This window comes from Mizuhopecten yessoensis, unplaced genomic scaffold, assembly GCF_002113885.1.
Source record: "Mizuhopecten yessoensis strain PY_sf001 unplaced genomic scaffold, ASM211388v2 scaffold855, whole genome shotgun sequence".
Taxonomy (NCBI): domain Eukaryota; kingdom Metazoa; phylum Mollusca; class Bivalvia; order Pectinida; family Pectinidae; genus Mizuhopecten; species Mizuhopecten yessoensis.
This window is the reverse complement of record NW_018403755.1, coordinates 282,578-301,102: the sequence shown is the minus strand read 5'-3', so window position 1 is coordinate 301,102 and position 18,525 is coordinate 282,578. Positions and strand designations below refer to the sequence as shown.

Below are 18,525 nucleotides of genomic sequence, written 5' to 3'. Positions count from 1 at the left end.
GTCTGTGGTATGTTTACTGTCAAGTTCGTGAGGATAAATGAGATACAGGTAGGTTGTGTCTGTGGTATGTTTACTGTCAAGTTCGTGAGGATAAATGAGATACAGGTAGGTTTGGTCTGTGGTATGTTTTCTGTCAAGTTCGTGAGGATAAATGAGATGTTCGTGAGGATACATGAGATACAGGTAGGTTGTGTCTGTGGTATTTTTACTGTCAAGTTCGTGAGGATAAATGAGATGTTCGTGAGGATAAATGAGATACAGGTAGGTTGTGTCTGTGGTATGTTAACTGTCATGTTCGTGAGGATAACTGAGATACAGGTAGGTTCTTCTTGTATGCTATGTCTTTCAATACTAAAGACACCCGGATAATGTTCTCTGAAGTCATACAAACTGTCAATATCAGTTTGTTAAAGTGTATGCTTCATAAATATTTTCGACATATATCACATCGGACAAATTGGTATTTTAATTTAGCTCCAGAAATAGAAATTTGAATGAAATATTTTCTTCCATTAGATCAGTTACACAATTAATAGAGTAACGGTTGTTGTTGTCTTTCGTGGTTACTTACGCGGCGTGTTTTAAACTTAAACGAATAATTACCAGTAATGCCATCTCATCATCACTCATGACCTCATAAAAAATACAGTCTAATTTTGTGAATGTAGCATTCTTTCTGTAAAGTAACAAGCACAGCCTCAAGTAATATCACATTTTAATTATCCGGACTACCTATAACTGTTGTAATGAAAAACATTAATACAAAAATGTTTGTTCATTTCTGGTCCACATTGAGCATTTACGAATCTTATGTACAGATTTCTAAACATAAATCCTATCACATATATTTCCTACTACACCATTGTTTTTATATTTCTGTATTAGGTAGTCCATTCAGTAACTACACGGTACATACTGGTATACATTGTGAGGGTTCAGTAACTACACGGTACATACCGGTATACATTGTGTGAGGTTTCAGATAACTTGTGTCTCGTAGTGTTACAGGCTACACTAACAACGTATCTCAGCTTCAGGGATTACACTATATAATACATCAAGTTAAAACTGCTCACACATAGAGTGACTTTTGTGTCCTATATGAATTCCGGATTCTTTCAAAATGCTAAAGAGAACAGTTGATCCAAGTTTCTATTGGCATTGTTTGCATGAAAACATGGTCAAGATGTGTGTTGTGTTCCTTTTTTCAGTTTGGTCGTTTTAGACTTTTAGTCTATTGTGATGGATGTCTTTCAAGATTACTTTGATTGAGCAATTCCAGCGGTGCTTATAACCTTCCGTTTAGTTGGTCAATGGACAGGTTGTTTTGATCGGAAGACTAGCGGGTATCTCAACGCATACTGACGATTCTCTGGAAAATAAGTTTAAATAATGTATCAATGCAATTTTCAAAACTATCTTTAGACATTTCCACAGATTCAAGATTATATTTTCACAATTGTCAGCAGCGAAGAAACGAAGGAACAACCAGTCGGTCTGTCAGACCCTCTATATTACTGTGTATATATATTGGATTTTACCGGAATGTTTTCATTGTGCTAAATAGTATTTGTTCTTTTGTTGCTCATCTTGAAATCTGTCCACGTCACCATTTTTATGGTGTTTACATCAAGTCGTACATAAGAACAAGTGAATAGAGAAGAAAACTTATATTTTTAATGATGCGTTTTGTTTTGATAAACAATATATGGATGTTTTTTAACAAATGAAAATTTGAAGCAGCTATACTATTTTGAAATTACAGTTTAACCAATAGTTCAGATTCGATTGAACACCTAGGTGAAATGCAGTCCAAAGATGTCGAATTGTGTCAATAATAGTGAAGCAAATGTAGCACATCTTCCCTTCACACGGGTTTAGAGGGTTCAATGGAATTGTTGGTTTGAAAGAAGACCCTATCGGACCAACATTTTTATAGTAAGTGTAACGTACATCTAAACAACAACATATGTTGTGACAGTTTGAAGTAAGGGCAAATTCATAATGTAGTTGGAAAAGAAAGACAAATCATTATATCCGACTTGATTAGAATAGCGGGTTTACAGATAAAGGAAAACAAAGGGGCTTCAATTTATCTACGTGTATTTAATATTAGTTAAATATAAGGCAGTTGATCTATTCCCAATATTGTTCCGGGTATACTCATGTGTTACATTTTCTTGTGATACTTGTATTGTTATAAGGCAGATTTGCATTAGTCAGCTTGACAGACCGGATGACTATTCACCCACCCGCTACACGATGATTCTCGACCTCGTTTATTATCATTTCACTATAGGTTTGCTTAATAATGTATAAAAGATACCGATATTATAAAACTTGCATTAAGCTTATTACCTGCGTAATAGCTGGTCGTGGACACCTATTACAGTACACTTTTTACGATGACTTACCTTTGGGCTTTTTTAGGTTAAGAAGTGAGACGAGGGGGCTCCGTAGAAATGCTATATCTGTGTACCAGGTCGACCTCTTTCCTATAGGATTCCATGAACTACCTGTTGAATAGTATCAGACAATGTTAACTTCCCAGTAACACGATACATGCAATGTTCTCAAATTTATTTCACACTCTATATAAACGAACCAATCAACAATGACCGATACATTATTGGAAACACACCTGCTGCAGTTGATGATGTTTCCATGTTTTATTCAATTGCATAAACTTTGTATACGATTTTTTTTCTTGATTTGATAAAACTGAAAAGGCGTATGAAGGATAATCAACGAGCTTTCAAAAACAATCCGATTACTACACCAAAGCACTGCTTTGAACGTCGATAATGACAATATTGTCGATCAAATGACATTGCGTCGTACTATCTAGTTTCAGCCCGAAGTGATAATTGTATGGTAAAGCGGAACTCGAGATGTTCAGCTGTGTGTTTATGTGTGTGTGTGTGTGTGTGTCTTATGGTCATCATTTAACAAGTAGGATTATACATTGCACCTGGCATGTATGTTGTCTGCATTTCGTGATAACGACATCTGCTTATTTTGTTCGGGTCTAGAAAGAACAGCGAAAGATACCGAAGAGTCAACAAAAACAAAATTCAAACTCAAAATCGATTATTAGTGTTGTGACGATTGTCGCTAATAATCGAAAACTGTCGCTCAGGTGTGACATCGGCGACAATCGATTGAAAACTCTCGCTGTCGCCTCATGGTCATGATTAAAAATGGCAGCCACCGCTGCTGTTAGTAACGACGAGGAATTGCAATTGTATCCCTACCCAGGGACAGTTAAATCAGCCGTATGGAAATAGTTCATGTTCCAAAAAAAAAAAGATAAAATGAAATTTAAACACGCCAACAGTCATTTGTAGGCTATGCAAGAAAAGCTACGCCAACAAAGGTAAATACGATATAAATTACACCGATATAAGTTAGTATCTAAAAGCTTTTTGAAATCAAAATTTTCTGAATGGCCAAGTATTTTGAAATAGTTGATTGATAAACAAAACTAATGACAAATTTCTTTGAAATGGCATAGTTCGTTAGAGGCTCCCTACACCCTAAAGAAGAAGGTCATTTTCGTTAGCTGATTGACTGACTGTTGAAAATCGACAAATGAAGTTATTTTTTAACACTTTGTAGTTTGTATTTTCTGTGATATATTTACTCTCAACATAAAATCTTACGTTTTGAGTCATGATACAAATATGAAAATACATTTTGGAAAACAAGTATTAGTGAGTACTGAACATGTTTAAGTAAGTACTATTACAAAGCCATCCACTCACCTTGCAGTTATGTTACATGCAGGTTAGCATAATACAGAGGGTGACTAAAGACCAAAAGGTGCATACAGAAGCAGTAAAGCATACTACATAATGATAAAGGATTACTAGCTAGTGCAATCTGAAGCAAAATAAGTGCTATTGTGTTAATGTACACTTAAAATTATGTAATTTGAAACCAAAACAACACAAGTATACATTAGGAAACTACACAATACAACAAATACATATATCATATATATATATTATAATAGATATAATAATTTTCGGACTTTTTCTGCACCTGTCTTACAAGCCAATTGAACTATCGATAGTCAATCGGTTTGGGCTTCGGATTAATCGATTGTAATTTTCTGTCCGATTCCCAACACTATTGATTATTGTATGGCAAGATATGAACAAAGATAGATTACATGGAGACCATTGAGAATGTACAAGGAGAATAAGTCCAGGTGTTTCGGTAGGGTAAGCGTCTTTTGCTTCATTGGCGACACCCGCCATACAAATTTAACCTATACGTACCTGATGTAAACAAGTAGGAAGGAACGCTGTATCTCGAGCTTCTGGAATTAGGCGCCGGGTTTGACGTAGACGATTTTGAATGACTCCGATTCTGAGAACGATAGTTCATTGAACAACCGGCTCCCCACCCTTGACACAGACCGAACATTCCTTGCCGCTTGTTTTGGGGTACAGCAGCTTGTAGATAAGTTAGTCCCACAACCAACAGAAAGAGAAGCAGACACATGTTATCCCGCATATTGTCTGGAATATAAAGAATAAAGTAGTTATTTTTATAGCAGTAACACTAAGGAAACGCACTAACAATCTAGTTTCTCATTTCAGTTATATGGGACAACAAAATTGATTTAATTAAACAATGCAAACTTATTCATCCCTTTTACAATTATTGATTGAAAGTTTTCCCTAACTAAATGAATTGATTTTTGCATCTCACGAAATGTTCCCGGCAGGCCCAATTGACTTTGTCTGCTCTGATGTGATTAATGACTACCGTTTTTATACGGTACAGATTTTGTATGAATGGAGAGGGAAATTGGTTGTATAATAATTGATATTTATCAACTTATCTGAGATTGAATAGAATAAATTCATGACCCTAGTGTTGTAATCTATACCATTCATTATAGTGCATTCTGAGAAGTAATCGTATATCGTTCCGGAATTAGAACAGACACTATCTTTCAAATGACAAGCTGGTTTCACAATCCTCCTGTCCAAATTCAAAGCACATAATGACAAATCTGGTGTGTTTTGTGCTCTATATAAGGAAACGTCTTAATTTAAACTGTTATCTAAGAATGAATTAGCTTTCTCGTTAATGAAATCCTCTTCTCGTTGTTATTCGAATTTTGATATACAAAACGACCCACTAAGCCACACAGCAAAGAGTGAAAATGACCGGTGTTCCAATGTCGCTGTTGTTTTCAGGGGTTTAAAGTCGAAATACCGGTCATTTGCGCTCTTTGTTTGTTTTAAAGCTCGCATATATTCTTTGGTTGCTGTTTAAAATCAAGATAATCTTAACATTTAAGATTCATATAAAGTTGACGATTCTCATTCCGAGAGTCAAGCAGTTGTCAACTGGATTTAGTATGTAATGGGAATCATATTAAGAACTGTGATTTTTAAAGGGGAACACCTTGTTCAATTATAAGATAGCTTTGGCTCTTTCGTGTTACTCGAAATAATTTGAATCGTATAATTATTTGATAAAAATATGGCTAAAGCGAGAAATCCTATATCACTTTTTAATTAACCAGTCAATAATTAACAGATAACACCAATGTCTTACCCTGGCCGGTGGAATAAAACATCTTTCCCTTTTTCATAAAATCAGAAATAAGTCCTGTTTGAGTAATAAAAGTACAAATGATGTCTTTTATTACAATCCAATACTTGGGTATATTTTGTTACAAGAATGGAGCAGGATTTGTAATAGCGAGTTCTTTGTGACATGCTAACTCTGTACTCATTTAGCATGACAGACTGATTAGCGAATTTGTTGAAAGAATAATCAGAATTAAAAAAACAAGTTTAGTTTTAAGCACGTGACTTCATGATCGTACTTGATATTTCAATACCAATGATCGGATTCTACGGCCGCTCGTACCTGGCGCGAGCCTTACATCATCGGAGAGGAGTAGTTACGTTGGATATTCATTCCCTTAAACACGTTGTTATAGTCTTAAATTTTGAAGGGCATTTCTTTATATTTTTATGAGCTTATACGTTGCACACTGAGAGAGTTAGCTGTTTTGTAATGTTGCGAAAGCTTGAAAGGCAAATGGTTTAGTATTAACATATAGTGACCACCTATTTGTGCCTAAGTTAGAACAGTTTAAATGAAGTAAAAGTGGTTTTCAACATCGAAAAAAAACATGTTTACATCAGTGAATGATTTGAAATGTTTACAAGGCCCTACGACTTCAACCTGGACATTCAATAATTAACGACAAAATCGAAAATTTCGGAATTTTCAACCATGTGTACAAGTTTTCTCTTGGTAAAATGAGCTGACAAAAATACCAACTCACATTGGCTAATTAGGTATTGACCATCCCATGTTAGAATATGCAAATGTTTCAAACAGTATTCTGTGATGGAGTGTGGTATACACATTCACTGTTTGGTAAAGCAGAAAATTGGGCCTCATATTCCTTATCACAATAATATACAGGTACGCTAAAAGGTAGATAAACGAATTACTTGAATTGAACATGCAGTCATTAGTGAATATAGAAATATTCATACTTACGGTTTAGAAACTAATTAAATTTTAATCATGTGTACGGAATATTGAACCATTTAATCCAATTCAAGAATTTAACAATATATTTCATTAACATTAACGTCTGGGTACTTCAGATACCTAACCATGCACATTTAAACAGTACACATGTTGATATGTCCATCACCAAGTATCGACTGCATATATGTCTCCAAAGTTATGATTTGTAAAGAACTTACCTTTGATTTTAGGAGATTTGTGTATCACAGAAATGTTCCAGTTTGTTTCGCTGATATTAACTGTAAATAAAAGAATCTGTGTTAATTCTGACAGTTCACTCCTTTTTAAAGGATGGATATATCAATCCATTAAGGAAGAAATCAAATATCCTCAGAGCAATGTGAATACTATAGCAGATTCTCGCTGGGATGTTCTCCTTGCTCTCAAGCGCCAACTATTGTCCAAGCTCTGTAACACGTCCGAATTTATACGGGCGAAGTGTGCTTTACACGGCTTTTAGGAATATGAATAGAGGGAAATGAATTCATTGTCCAATTTATCTTACATTTATCGAAAAGGGACACACCGATAGCGACCAACAGACATCAGACCGTTATGTTCATTCAAACGGATAAACATACGGTGGAATTTGGACCTGTGTACTTTCTGTTTAGTGCCACTCCTGGTCTGTATGCAATTAAACACTGTAAGCGAGAGGTACGGTGCTATGTACCGATGTTACTGGAAAGACGTATTATCGGCGATAGGCTTCATCACCGTTGTGAGTTTGGTCGCCATGATCGTGATGATTAGTTACTCTTAAGTGTAATCCACTCTGCCGTAGCGCAAACTCTTGAACGTACATTTCGGTTAATTTTCGAAATTATTCCTGTTACTATTTGTGATTTTTCATACGGGAATATCTCTTTTTAGCAGCGTAAACCGTATGATTGGATACGAAAGATTTGTGTATAATATTTTGATACGCCGAAACATGAACAATAACGAAACACTATTCGCATCTTCGACATCATCTGCATGCCACAATAATCAGTTTTGAGTAGTGACAGAGCTCATGATATACACACCTTACTCATTATTTAATCAAAATTAGCCAGTACTTCAGTAATATTTGGAATACGATTGTTTTGGCGCACCTCCCCTTTTGCTTTAACAATAGTTCATACAAGTTTGGATTACTGTGTTTTTGGTGATGAGTCATAGAGGGACGAAACACTACATGTTGCAGTTTAGTTTAGTTTGGCATACTGTATCTTTTACCAGAATTGAAAAGTGCAGATATCGCTGTACCGTCATCTGTGACAGCAACTGACAAACTACGATTCACACATCTGTTGTCTGGAATAAATGTTTATTGAAGACGGCACTATTTGTGTTAGTTAACTGTTTTGAGATACAATTTGTTAATGATGTAGTAAAAATATGCTCCCTGTTTCTTTGGATTTGTGACTAACCAAAGTTATTTATGTTCAGGCTTTGTGAAATATTTGGAAATATATAATGCACTCACACTATACTGTTCTTATTGATGTGGTTATTCAACTTTAACGGCGAACTAAATCATATCAGGATGTGTTTGTCTGTGTTGCTGACGTTTTAGAAGACACATTAAACCAATTAAATACATTATAGATGACATTGATATTATGGTAATTGTGAGAAAAATGTAATGAAGAAGCACTTCTGTCATTGACGAGAAATTTCAATATTTCTGTTGTCTGTTAAAGGAAACAGTTACCGATTTATTAATGTTGAGGAAACTAATCAGTGGTTAGCAATGTACTGTGATAGTTTTAAACACATTAAGATATAAATACGACCCTTATATTATGATGTTATAGTTTGTAACTGATGTTGCGATGTAGCAGTCGATTTCCAGCTTGTCTGGATTAATTTAATCGTTATGATCATTACTCAGTGCTGAAAACTCGAGATTACCATTAAGCTGAGAAGAGTCACAGGTTTCGCTTCAATATATAATACAGAGAAAAGTTATTGTTTAACGAGTGATCTTACGGTCAATATATATTTGAATTATACGCATCATACAGACGGGGAATTCTTCATGTATTCTAACAAAAGTGATCTGCTNCCCCACCCCCACCCCCCTGTCTACCATCTCCTTTCGTCGGTGTCTCCCTGGGTACCAATCCTCATATCAACATGGCTGTTGCGAGGGCGTTAAACCCAAACAAACACATAATTGTAATTCAATGATTTATTTGTTTGAGCTCTTTATCACTTAGCAATGTCAAATGTTCTTTTGATGTTTTACGTAAATAAGTGTACGTTCAGCTAAAGCCTTCTGCGGAATTTATAGTATTTTCAAAATTAAATATCAACATTCAACATAACATCAATGATTGAATTGTCCTCTCCATTATGTTTCATTAATATTTGAATTTAGGAAGTTAAAATTACTTTCAAACATAAACTTGTAAGAACAGTATTCTATCAATATCAAATGAAACAGGGTTGATTAAGAAATAACAAATAACAATCAGTCAGTATGGAATCTGTATAACAATGATAACTAGTGTCTGTCTACAAAGAATCAAATGATCATTATATACTTACATGTACTGCAGCTTGGTGTCACCGCGTTAAGTGCTCACACTGTACACTGCTTTACTCTTTAAGTACAATCAAATCAGGCTTTGAATTTGACGACCCGACAAAAACGTGTTACAAGTCAAATTGACTAGTCTATATTAAGAAAATGCGTTTAATCTGTTTGCACATGTAGATGATATGTTGTTTTTGTTTGTACACAGCTATATAGTTGATACGCGAAATAAATCATCATAGCTTTAATTAAATGCAATATGCAATAACAGCATAAAAATGCACAACTAAAATCATGTTCGATATTTAAAATGCTCATACATATACATTGATAGTAAAAATGGTATTTCAGAAACGTTGTGGTAGATTGTCTGTACTGCATGTCTGGTTTGATTTTATCGTGACAATTATTACTGTCAGCCGCTGATAAGTCGAGATTACTGATATTAGAGTAATGTTTCGTTGGTGACGCTAAACAAAAAATAGGATTTCACAATTTCCTATCGCATTTTAAAGATTACTTTTAATATTGTGTTGTAATGGAGAAAGAGACTACCGATGGATTAAACCTTCGAGTGAATTCCCGCAAGATACTTCGTGAAAATTGATTTCAATAACCATCGACGGATCAAGTCCATATCAGTGTTTTTTTCACTTCAATATTAATTAAGTTCAGATACATTATTTATATTAATATTGAAGGGGAAAACCCCACTGATTTGGACTTGATCAGTCGATGGTTATTAAAATCAATTTTCACGAATAAATGATAACAAGAAATTGGAGCTAAAAAAGTAGATCCCTCTGTATGTTGATAATTAAGTAACTATTCATCATTCAAATATCAGACGTGAGCGGTATATGGGTTGTCCCAATGAAGAACAAAAAATATATTCAGTTTGGATAGTCAAAGGTCATGGTCCTTGCTCTGAAATGGACTCGTGCAGAAGCAATATGTGCATAAACGGGTTCTGAATAACTATACTTTCAATGGCAAGCATATCGCATGCACAACTCCTTCCTCTTGAAGATCGTTGATATATCAATCACAGACGTACCTCGGGGGATTTCCAAAGATGGTATACTATTAATAGCGGTGTTTGTTCCTTTTGTGTTGCTTCCTCCTATCGGTTCGAATTCCTATTTTCTTAGTCTCGCTTCGAGTGCCAAATTTTCCTTATGTATAATTGGTATGTTACATATATCTTTTTTTTCTGTTTTAACAAGTTTACTCTCTCGTACGCTAGTGCATCTTAGATATAGCGTCAGCGTTTTACTCTCGTTTCCGTATAATTGACCGTAATTGAGCCGGTCAATTATAAAACTAAATATATCCAAGTTGTATCTCTGTCTCTATCATTGTATCTTTGTTAGACATCGTCGTCATGATAGGACCCTATTGTTTTGGACGTTGCTCCATACAAATACATTTATTCATCACAACATTCTAGTTTGCCAATTACGATACTTATGTTGTTCAATTGTTTGTTTGTAAGATTGTTAAGATATTCCTGAAGTTGTGAAGAGTCTTAACAATATACAAACGATACAAAACTGATTTCTGAAGAAGTAAAAGATGTCTGCGACACATCTTGTATAATAGGTATAATCCCCCGAGACAACGCCTTTCACCAAAGTTAACCCTGCCATGTTTTTGATGTGAGGCTTATTGATAAGAAGATTGTTGATCGCCCTCCGGGATTGTCGGAGTATACCGGTCGATATTCTGTCCTTGTTACTTACATCTGTGTTGTTCACACTTCATTGTGTCCGAGAACAACTACACGTAGGGCGCGCAGTGCTCTGGTGTCAAAGCTGCAATATCATCATAACTACACGTCGGGCGCGCAGTGCTCTGTTGTCAAAGCGGCAATATCATCATACTTATCGAACTTCAGCTGTCACCTATATACATTTTCTCCATCTTAACTAGCCTAAAGGAAACCGTTTGGGTCCACTTTCATCATCTGGAATTCCTTTGACACGTGGATGCTATTATAAATACGCTGTATAAATGCTGTAATACACAATTTTTATATGTTTCTTTTTTACTTACTCAATAATAAGGGTCGTAGTAATAAATACCTTAAAGCCACAGTTATCTTTTTGAATATGGACGTGGTTCATAAAAATACTTTTCACACTAATTTGTATTTCCGGCTTTTTGGTCCCTGGCGTCACCGATGAGTATTAAAATTAAAAGGAAGGAACATCTGCCATATATCTATTACCATGTTTTATAGGTACAGTTATCTGTGTGTGTGTGTTTCACGGTCTTTCGGAATTTCAGTAACCTCATTTACAAAAGTGTCTCGTATCTCCGATTTGTAATTCTCTAGTTTTTGTATCATTCATCTACATGGATCATTTCTATATTGACACATATTTAAGGGATAGTACGTTGTTTTGAGTGGCTATACTGTGTTCTAATCGCCAGTATAGACACGAAAAACAACGTACTATCCCCATTCTAACGCACCTTAACAAATATACTACGCTAATATGTTTAGAAACATTGTATTTCCTTGTACAAATGTACGTAGTAAAGTAATATGTGACTTGAACAGGTGACGTGTCATTCTGCTGCAGATTGACCAATTGGAAAGTAGCTTTCAGAAGTCGGTCATGTTAGCCCCGCCCATACTCGCGATCGCTCGATCTGTATGTTGAGGAGGCGGAATATTTGGATTGTTCGTGTTACCAAAGTTTACACGACACATTTGGATTGATATTGACCAAATTCTTACATTTCCATATCAGTATGCACACCAATCTGTGCCTTTCGACAAAATTGGTGATTATTTGAATAGATTTGTTAAGAGTTTTTTGTAAATTCATACGGCACATGTGAAATGTTTCATTTGATTTCGGATCTAACTAGATGCCTTCACACAGATGGAACGAACGTTTCAGTAATAAATGGAAGTAAGAACAAGGAATGTTTACTTTTTACTTTTTAATTCATTCATCACATAATTTAATCGGTCGTTTCTGTTTTGTTGCATTGCATTGCATTGCCTGCTAGCCTTATCAGCGGGATTTCGCTAAAAGGCGAGCTTGACGCCATATTGTTTTGGTTAGAAACGTGGCGTGGCTTAAGTGCGATGGGAGGAGCTAAACACAATTGATCATGATTATATAGCAAATTACAACATGGTCCGTATCCAATCAAAACACGCGTTTCAAACGTTAATAATGTGATAGAAGAAAGAGCTTTCCTAGGGTTGGTCAATTCCACTATTGGAATATGTCGCATACACTCAAACGGGACATGTATTTAATGAAGGACACATTTCTTTAAAGTGAACACATGGCTCCTAGATGTTTCTTTACAAAAGTTAAAACAAGGATGTTTTATGGTAAAGTAAAATTAGCTAAAATTATGCTTAATTCCTGGCCATTTTTGCACGTCACAAGATCGTAAAATTAATACTGTGGTCTTTAGTATATAAATATCGTAACTTATCACTCATTTGTTTGTTTCATGACAGGGGAGCTATGACATACATATATATATATATATAGTTATACATTATCTAAACAAGATTGTGTCGACACTGTTTATATTCGGCAATGAATAATTGTCATGTCTTCTTCAGTTTTCTTGTATATCATACACATGCAGATGCTTTTTGACCCATTCAGCTGTTACATAATCGTACGTGCACTGTACTTGAGCGTATGCCTCGCGTATATTACTGTCACAAGGTTAACCCAAGCCCTCCACCTCTCTACTCATTCTGGAGTTTTGATATCGGAATGAATATTATAATGCCGCTTGACCATCTGTTGGTCAGAACTTTGCGAAACAACTGAAGCTCACGTTGACCAAATCATCTCAAACATCTTAGAATGCTTCTTAACTCAAATGCTTGTTTGGGATTGTTTTTGAAAGTCCCAATTATAAATGTTATGTTAACGCCTTTTAATATTAACAGTGCATTGGTTTCTTCACAAAATATCGGAATTCTGTTAACAGAACAAACCCAGAGTTAACACACTTCTTCCTCATCAAACATTTTGCTATGGATTGCTTTAAGTTCAAAGGTCATAGATCAAGGCTACACGGGTTTGGTATTGATCTGTGATACCCTGGTATAGTATGTGAGTGGGCGTCTATTTATCGTAACGAGTTTGTTGATCTTGAGTGATAGATGTGGATATACAGAACCATAAACTAGGCGATTTTACCGTCATCAACCAAGTTGTAGAACTGTTATAGATCGGGAACTAGAGGCTCAAAGCATAATTCGCTTAGCGGCAGCTTAACAAAATATGAAATCGGTATATTTTTTAAAAACAATACTGAAATTTAACTCTTTAGATCTGTGTGTGGGGATTATAATTGAGTATCTTATAACATCAAGTTGTTGTTTTTTATTAATTTGTAGACATTTCTGAAAAAAATGTCATTTAAAAAAAATTGCATTAAGCTTACACGATTTTGAACATCCGGGTTCTGTTAATGGATTTTTCCAAACATTACGTACAAATGGTTACAAGTGTGCATACATTGATTACTGAATGAGTAGGAAATGGTGACATCGGAGAAAATGTATAGCCTAATAAAAAATGTTATAAACATTTCAACTATACGTACCTTTAATCCCGTGATAAAAAAGCATAGGCCTTTCTTTATTTCTATTTGTAATATGTATAATTGCAGATTCAAGTTGTTTGGATGGATATCATACGTATTTCTTGTTTTTTCTTTAATTTAAATGCGTACTTTTACATAACAATACACAATAGATCTGACAAAAAGCTGAACTAAATGTGTTGTCCAATTTCGATATTTGATATAGGTGTACCAGGAACTCTGTATCAATGATATTAGGAGCTCGATAACCCGTTAAAGTCCGCCTGTCTGGAGCTAGCAAAGGCTATTCTTTGAGTGTTGTATACACCTTTACGTAACTAAGTTATGTGTACAGCAAAGACCATGCATATATGATAGGAGGTACACGAAAATAAACCAAAACAACAATGATCATCAAATCATTGAGTGAACTGCACTAAAGAATTTGCCCGAAAACGATATTTTTTTTTGAGTAGTAAATAATTTCAAACTCATAAAATCAATACTATTTATTTTTCTTTTAAAAGTACTGTTTATGATGTTTTCATGTTTTCTTTTATCTATTGTTATTTATATCCATTATTTTTTGCATATTGATACTCGATCCAAAAAGTGAGTGTCCATTTTAGAATCTATTTCCATATACTTCTTTTCCCGGCGTTTTATTGATAACTGGTAGCTTTCATTTGGTTCCAGCTCTGTTAGAGGCGTTATCTTTGTTGTGTAGTGTACATGCTAAAGTGATGAGGCGGCGTCCGTCCTCTGGTGTCCACGAACTCTTCAAACAACTATTTCTTCAGGTCGTTAAAGCATATATTCTTGATATTTGACCTGTATCTTGAACAATTATCAACGTTTAGCTGTGAAAATATTAACTACCTCAAATATATTTATCTTAGAACTTGAGTCTTACTTTTGAAATTCTAAAAAATTGTTGACAGAATAAGTGAACAACGGTCAAGGTCACACATGTCAAATGTGTTAAAATCTTAGAGCGGCTCCATCTGTAGATTTGGCGGCGACGTGTCCATTCCTTTTGTCTGTAGTTTGCAGCAGCGATGACAAGTTATCAACTTGAAGTTAGTTATGATATATTTCCCTGACCCACTTTAAAGGTCAGAAAGGTCAGAAGTGTTAAAACATTCTTACAACTTCTTTTAAGATATACGAGTCATTCAGTCATGCTATTGGACATGTTAGTTAGGGAGTTGCTACTCGAATCCAAATATTATGTCATTTATATTCGAGATAACTGAGGTCAGTTGTGTGTACTATGGTGCCTACAATTACAATGTTCGTATGGGTCCTGTATGTCCCTAGAACATGAGAACAGGGATCTATGCACACCTTACAAAACTGGGTATGATAATTCTGTAGGCTTCATTTATGAAGAGGCCTGTTCTGATAAGATGTTAATCTCAAACTCAAGTTAGATGTTGCGTGGGTTTTTTTTGGTTATTTATCTCAAACTGAAGTTGGATGTTATGTTGTTTTTTTTGTGTAGGTAAATATGTTGGTAACCGGCCGATTAAGCTCAGGAAAAGTGTGTGGAAGGAGAGAAACATCGACGTCGTGCGACGAAAGGACAGGGAGAAGAAACGTCTTGGACTGAGATGAAAATGCAGAGGGGATGATCGAATTATATCAGTGATATCCGTGTACCTTTTGACAATGCACAAATGACCATGGAGATTCAGGACTTTTAGAACGTTGTCATTTTCTTTGAAGGAGTTATCTATGGATTTACTTTCGAAATCATGATTGCTTGTGAAAATTAAAAAAAACTAACGGGCTGATGTCTGTACTGAAATGTTTGGTCGGACGCAGATATAATTGAAGTAAACATAAACAAATAAGATGCTGGTCTGCATAATTGAACGGTGTTATCATGCAAAATCGTATAAAGTAGACACCAGTGTATGCTGAAAACAGCAATCCACGTGTCTGATCTAATGAATACCGCGATTGCATTGTCAGTATTTTTTAATGTTGTTAATTTCAGGAGGACTATGTCGTTATTTTTTGTGGTGACATTGTAAACGGGATCAAATAATAAAACATATGTATTGCCGTAGGTCTTTACATAAATAGATAATGCGCTATACTATTCTGGGATTGTGCATTGTTATACGGTCATACATTCTAGTATATATATATATATATCAAGAAGTAGCACACAGCCAGGAGTAAACTGGTACGTAACAACAATATCCCTTAATAAAGCACAACTTCTTGTCGAATTATTTGTGATGTTTAAACAAACAGTATTCCTCGGGATGAAAAATAATAAAAAAAGATATATTACTGGCGATTGTAGAATCTGCATCTATGTCGTTGTCGGTTTCGTATTGTAAACAAAAATGAAGTAAATACTTAAGATGAAGGCTTGAGCATTTCAGTCGAAGCCAAAATGTTTATTTGTTATGAGCAAAGTTAAACTTGTAGTAAATCTGTCAGGACAGAGATAAGATATGAAAATAGCTGTTGGATGCTTTAAAAAAAGAATCTGCCGCAAATACAACCACTTACAAATGACAAGTAATAATAGCAAAGAAAGTTTAAAGTAGGTATATGAAAATAACTTATATATTGTAATGTTCTGTTGATATTTTTTGGCTCAAAATAGTCTTTCTGGTAAATATCAGTAATAGTAAAACTTCCTGCAATAATAATAAAAACAGCCTTTTCACTACATTGAGTGGGATCCATACCAAACACTATTAAGTGGTATGTATGTCCATAGTAAAAGGGTAGGAGACCAAAATGCCAGTCTTAACAAACGTATTGTGTGTAATAACACAGCATAAGCAAGTTTGATATCATAAAAAATAAAAATAATTGATGTACCTACTATCTGTGTGTTTTTATTTCATTATCTCTACAGTAACTGTCGATGTCTTCAGTAATTAAGTGTATACATGACACGAGGTAGTCGTGAAACATTAAAGCATTGATGCTATATATAGATTTATACTTAAGTAAATTTCACAAATAGGTTTGACTTTCACTGTAAGATAACACTGGGTCATCTTTGAAACGCCGAAACCAAAAAAACACATTGACCATGTAGTGTCAATACTCGCATTGGAAATGCGATGATTTAACCCCAGTCGGAAGGGTTCAAAGTTCAAACTCTATATGTGCAGCTATTGTATCAAAGTTGATGTTGTCAATACACAACTATCGATAGATGATATTTAACCCCAGTCAATAGGGTTATAAGTTCAAACTCTATATTTGCAGCTATTGTATCAAATTTGATGTTGATTTCGAGACCAAACTTATGTGCCTGTACACGTGTTTTTGAGTGTGTTTGTTCTGACAGAATCGCATATGACAGTCAGTTTTCTATAGCTCTATTTATCTAGATAATCGCAATACAAAGACCAAAAAAAGTTTGATTGTTGGTACCGTGTAACGAAAGCATTATATTTTTCTGAAAAATCCAAATCCCGTATCAGCAATCTAATAGAAAGAGAATACATATAGTTATTCTTATCCTATCATATAGGACTAGTTTCCCATCTTACATATGTAATACGTGTAGTTATCATTAACACATTATATAGTACTAGTTTCCAATCTTACACCTGTAATACATGTAGTTATCATTAACACATTATATAGTACTAGTTTCCCATCTTACACGTGTAATACTTGTAGTTATCCTTAACACATAATATAGGATTAGTTTCCCATCTTACATATGTAATACATGTATTTATCATTAACACATAATGTAGGACTAGTTTCCCATCTTATACGTTTAATACATATAGTTATCCTTAACACATAATATAGGACTAGTTTCCCATCTTATACGTTTAATACATGTAGTTATCCTTAACACATAATATAGGACTTGTTTCCCATCTTATACGTTTAATACATGTAGTTATCCTTAACACATAATATAGGACTTGTTTCCCATCTTACACATGTAATACATGTAGTTTTCCTAAACACATTATATATGACTTGTTTCCCATCTTATACGTGTAGTTATCTTTAACACATAATATAGGATTAGTTTCCCATCTTACATATGTAATACATGTATTTATCATTAACACATAATATAGAACTAGTTTCCCATCTCACACATGTAATGCATGTAGTTATCCTTAATACATAATATAGGACTTGTTTCCCAGCGTATACGTTTAATACATATAGTTATCCTTAACACATTATATAGTGCTAGTTTCCCACCTTACACGTGTAATACATGTGGTTATCCTTAACACATAATATAGGACTAGTTTCCCATCTTACACGTTTAATACATGTAGTTAACCTTAACACATAATATAGGACTAGTTTCCCATCTTAAACGTTTAATACATGTAGTTATCCTAAAAACATAATATAGTACTAGTTTCCCATCTTACACGTTTAATACATGTAGTTATCCTTAACACATAATATAGGACTAGTTTCCCATCTTACACATGTAATACATGTAGATGTCCTTAACACATGATATAGGACTAGTTTCCCATCTTACACGTGTAATACATGTAGTTTTCCTTAACACTTAATATAGGACTAGTTTCCCATCTTACACGTGTAATACATGTAGTTATCCTTAACACATAATATAGGATTAGTTTCCAATCTTACATGTGTAATACATGTAGTTTTCCTAAACACATTATATATGACTTGTTTCCCATCTTACACGTGTAATATATGTAGTTATCATTAACACGTAATATATGACTAGTTTCCCATCTTACACATGTAATACATGTAGTTATCATTAACACCTAATATAGGACTACTTTCCCATCTTACACGTGTAATACATGTAGTTATCCTTAACACATAATATAGGACTAGTTTCC

The 18,525-nt window shown here is 34.5% G+C and overlaps 2 protein-coding genes across 2 annotated transcripts in view; one reads left to right on the top strand and one right to left on the bottom strand.

Moving 5' to 3' along the window:
* The window catches only part of LOC110453444 (RNA-binding protein 42-like), a 28,548-nt gene extending 12,022 nt beyond the window's left edge, over positions 1-16,526 (top strand). The window contains exon 5 of the mRNA XM_021502391.1: positions 15,183-16,526. Within this exon, the coding sequence (XP_021358066.1) occupies positions 15,183-15,295 (113 nt within the window). The 3' untranslated portion in view covers positions 15,296-16,526. The remainder of the gene's footprint in view (positions 1-15,182) is intronic.
* Positions 715-4,522, bottom strand: LOC110453452. Its single transcript, XM_021502403.1, has 3 exons — positions 4,284-4,522; positions 2,415-2,516; positions 715-1,372 (listed from the first exon to the last, which is right to left on the bottom strand). The coding sequence occupies exons 1-3, from the start codon at positions 4,519-4,521 to the stop codon at positions 1,311-1,313; spliced, it is 402 nt and encodes a 133-aa protein (XP_021358078.1). The 5' UTR covers position 4,522; the 3' UTR covers positions 715-1,310.
* Positions 16,527-18,525: the final 1,999 nt, after the last annotated feature.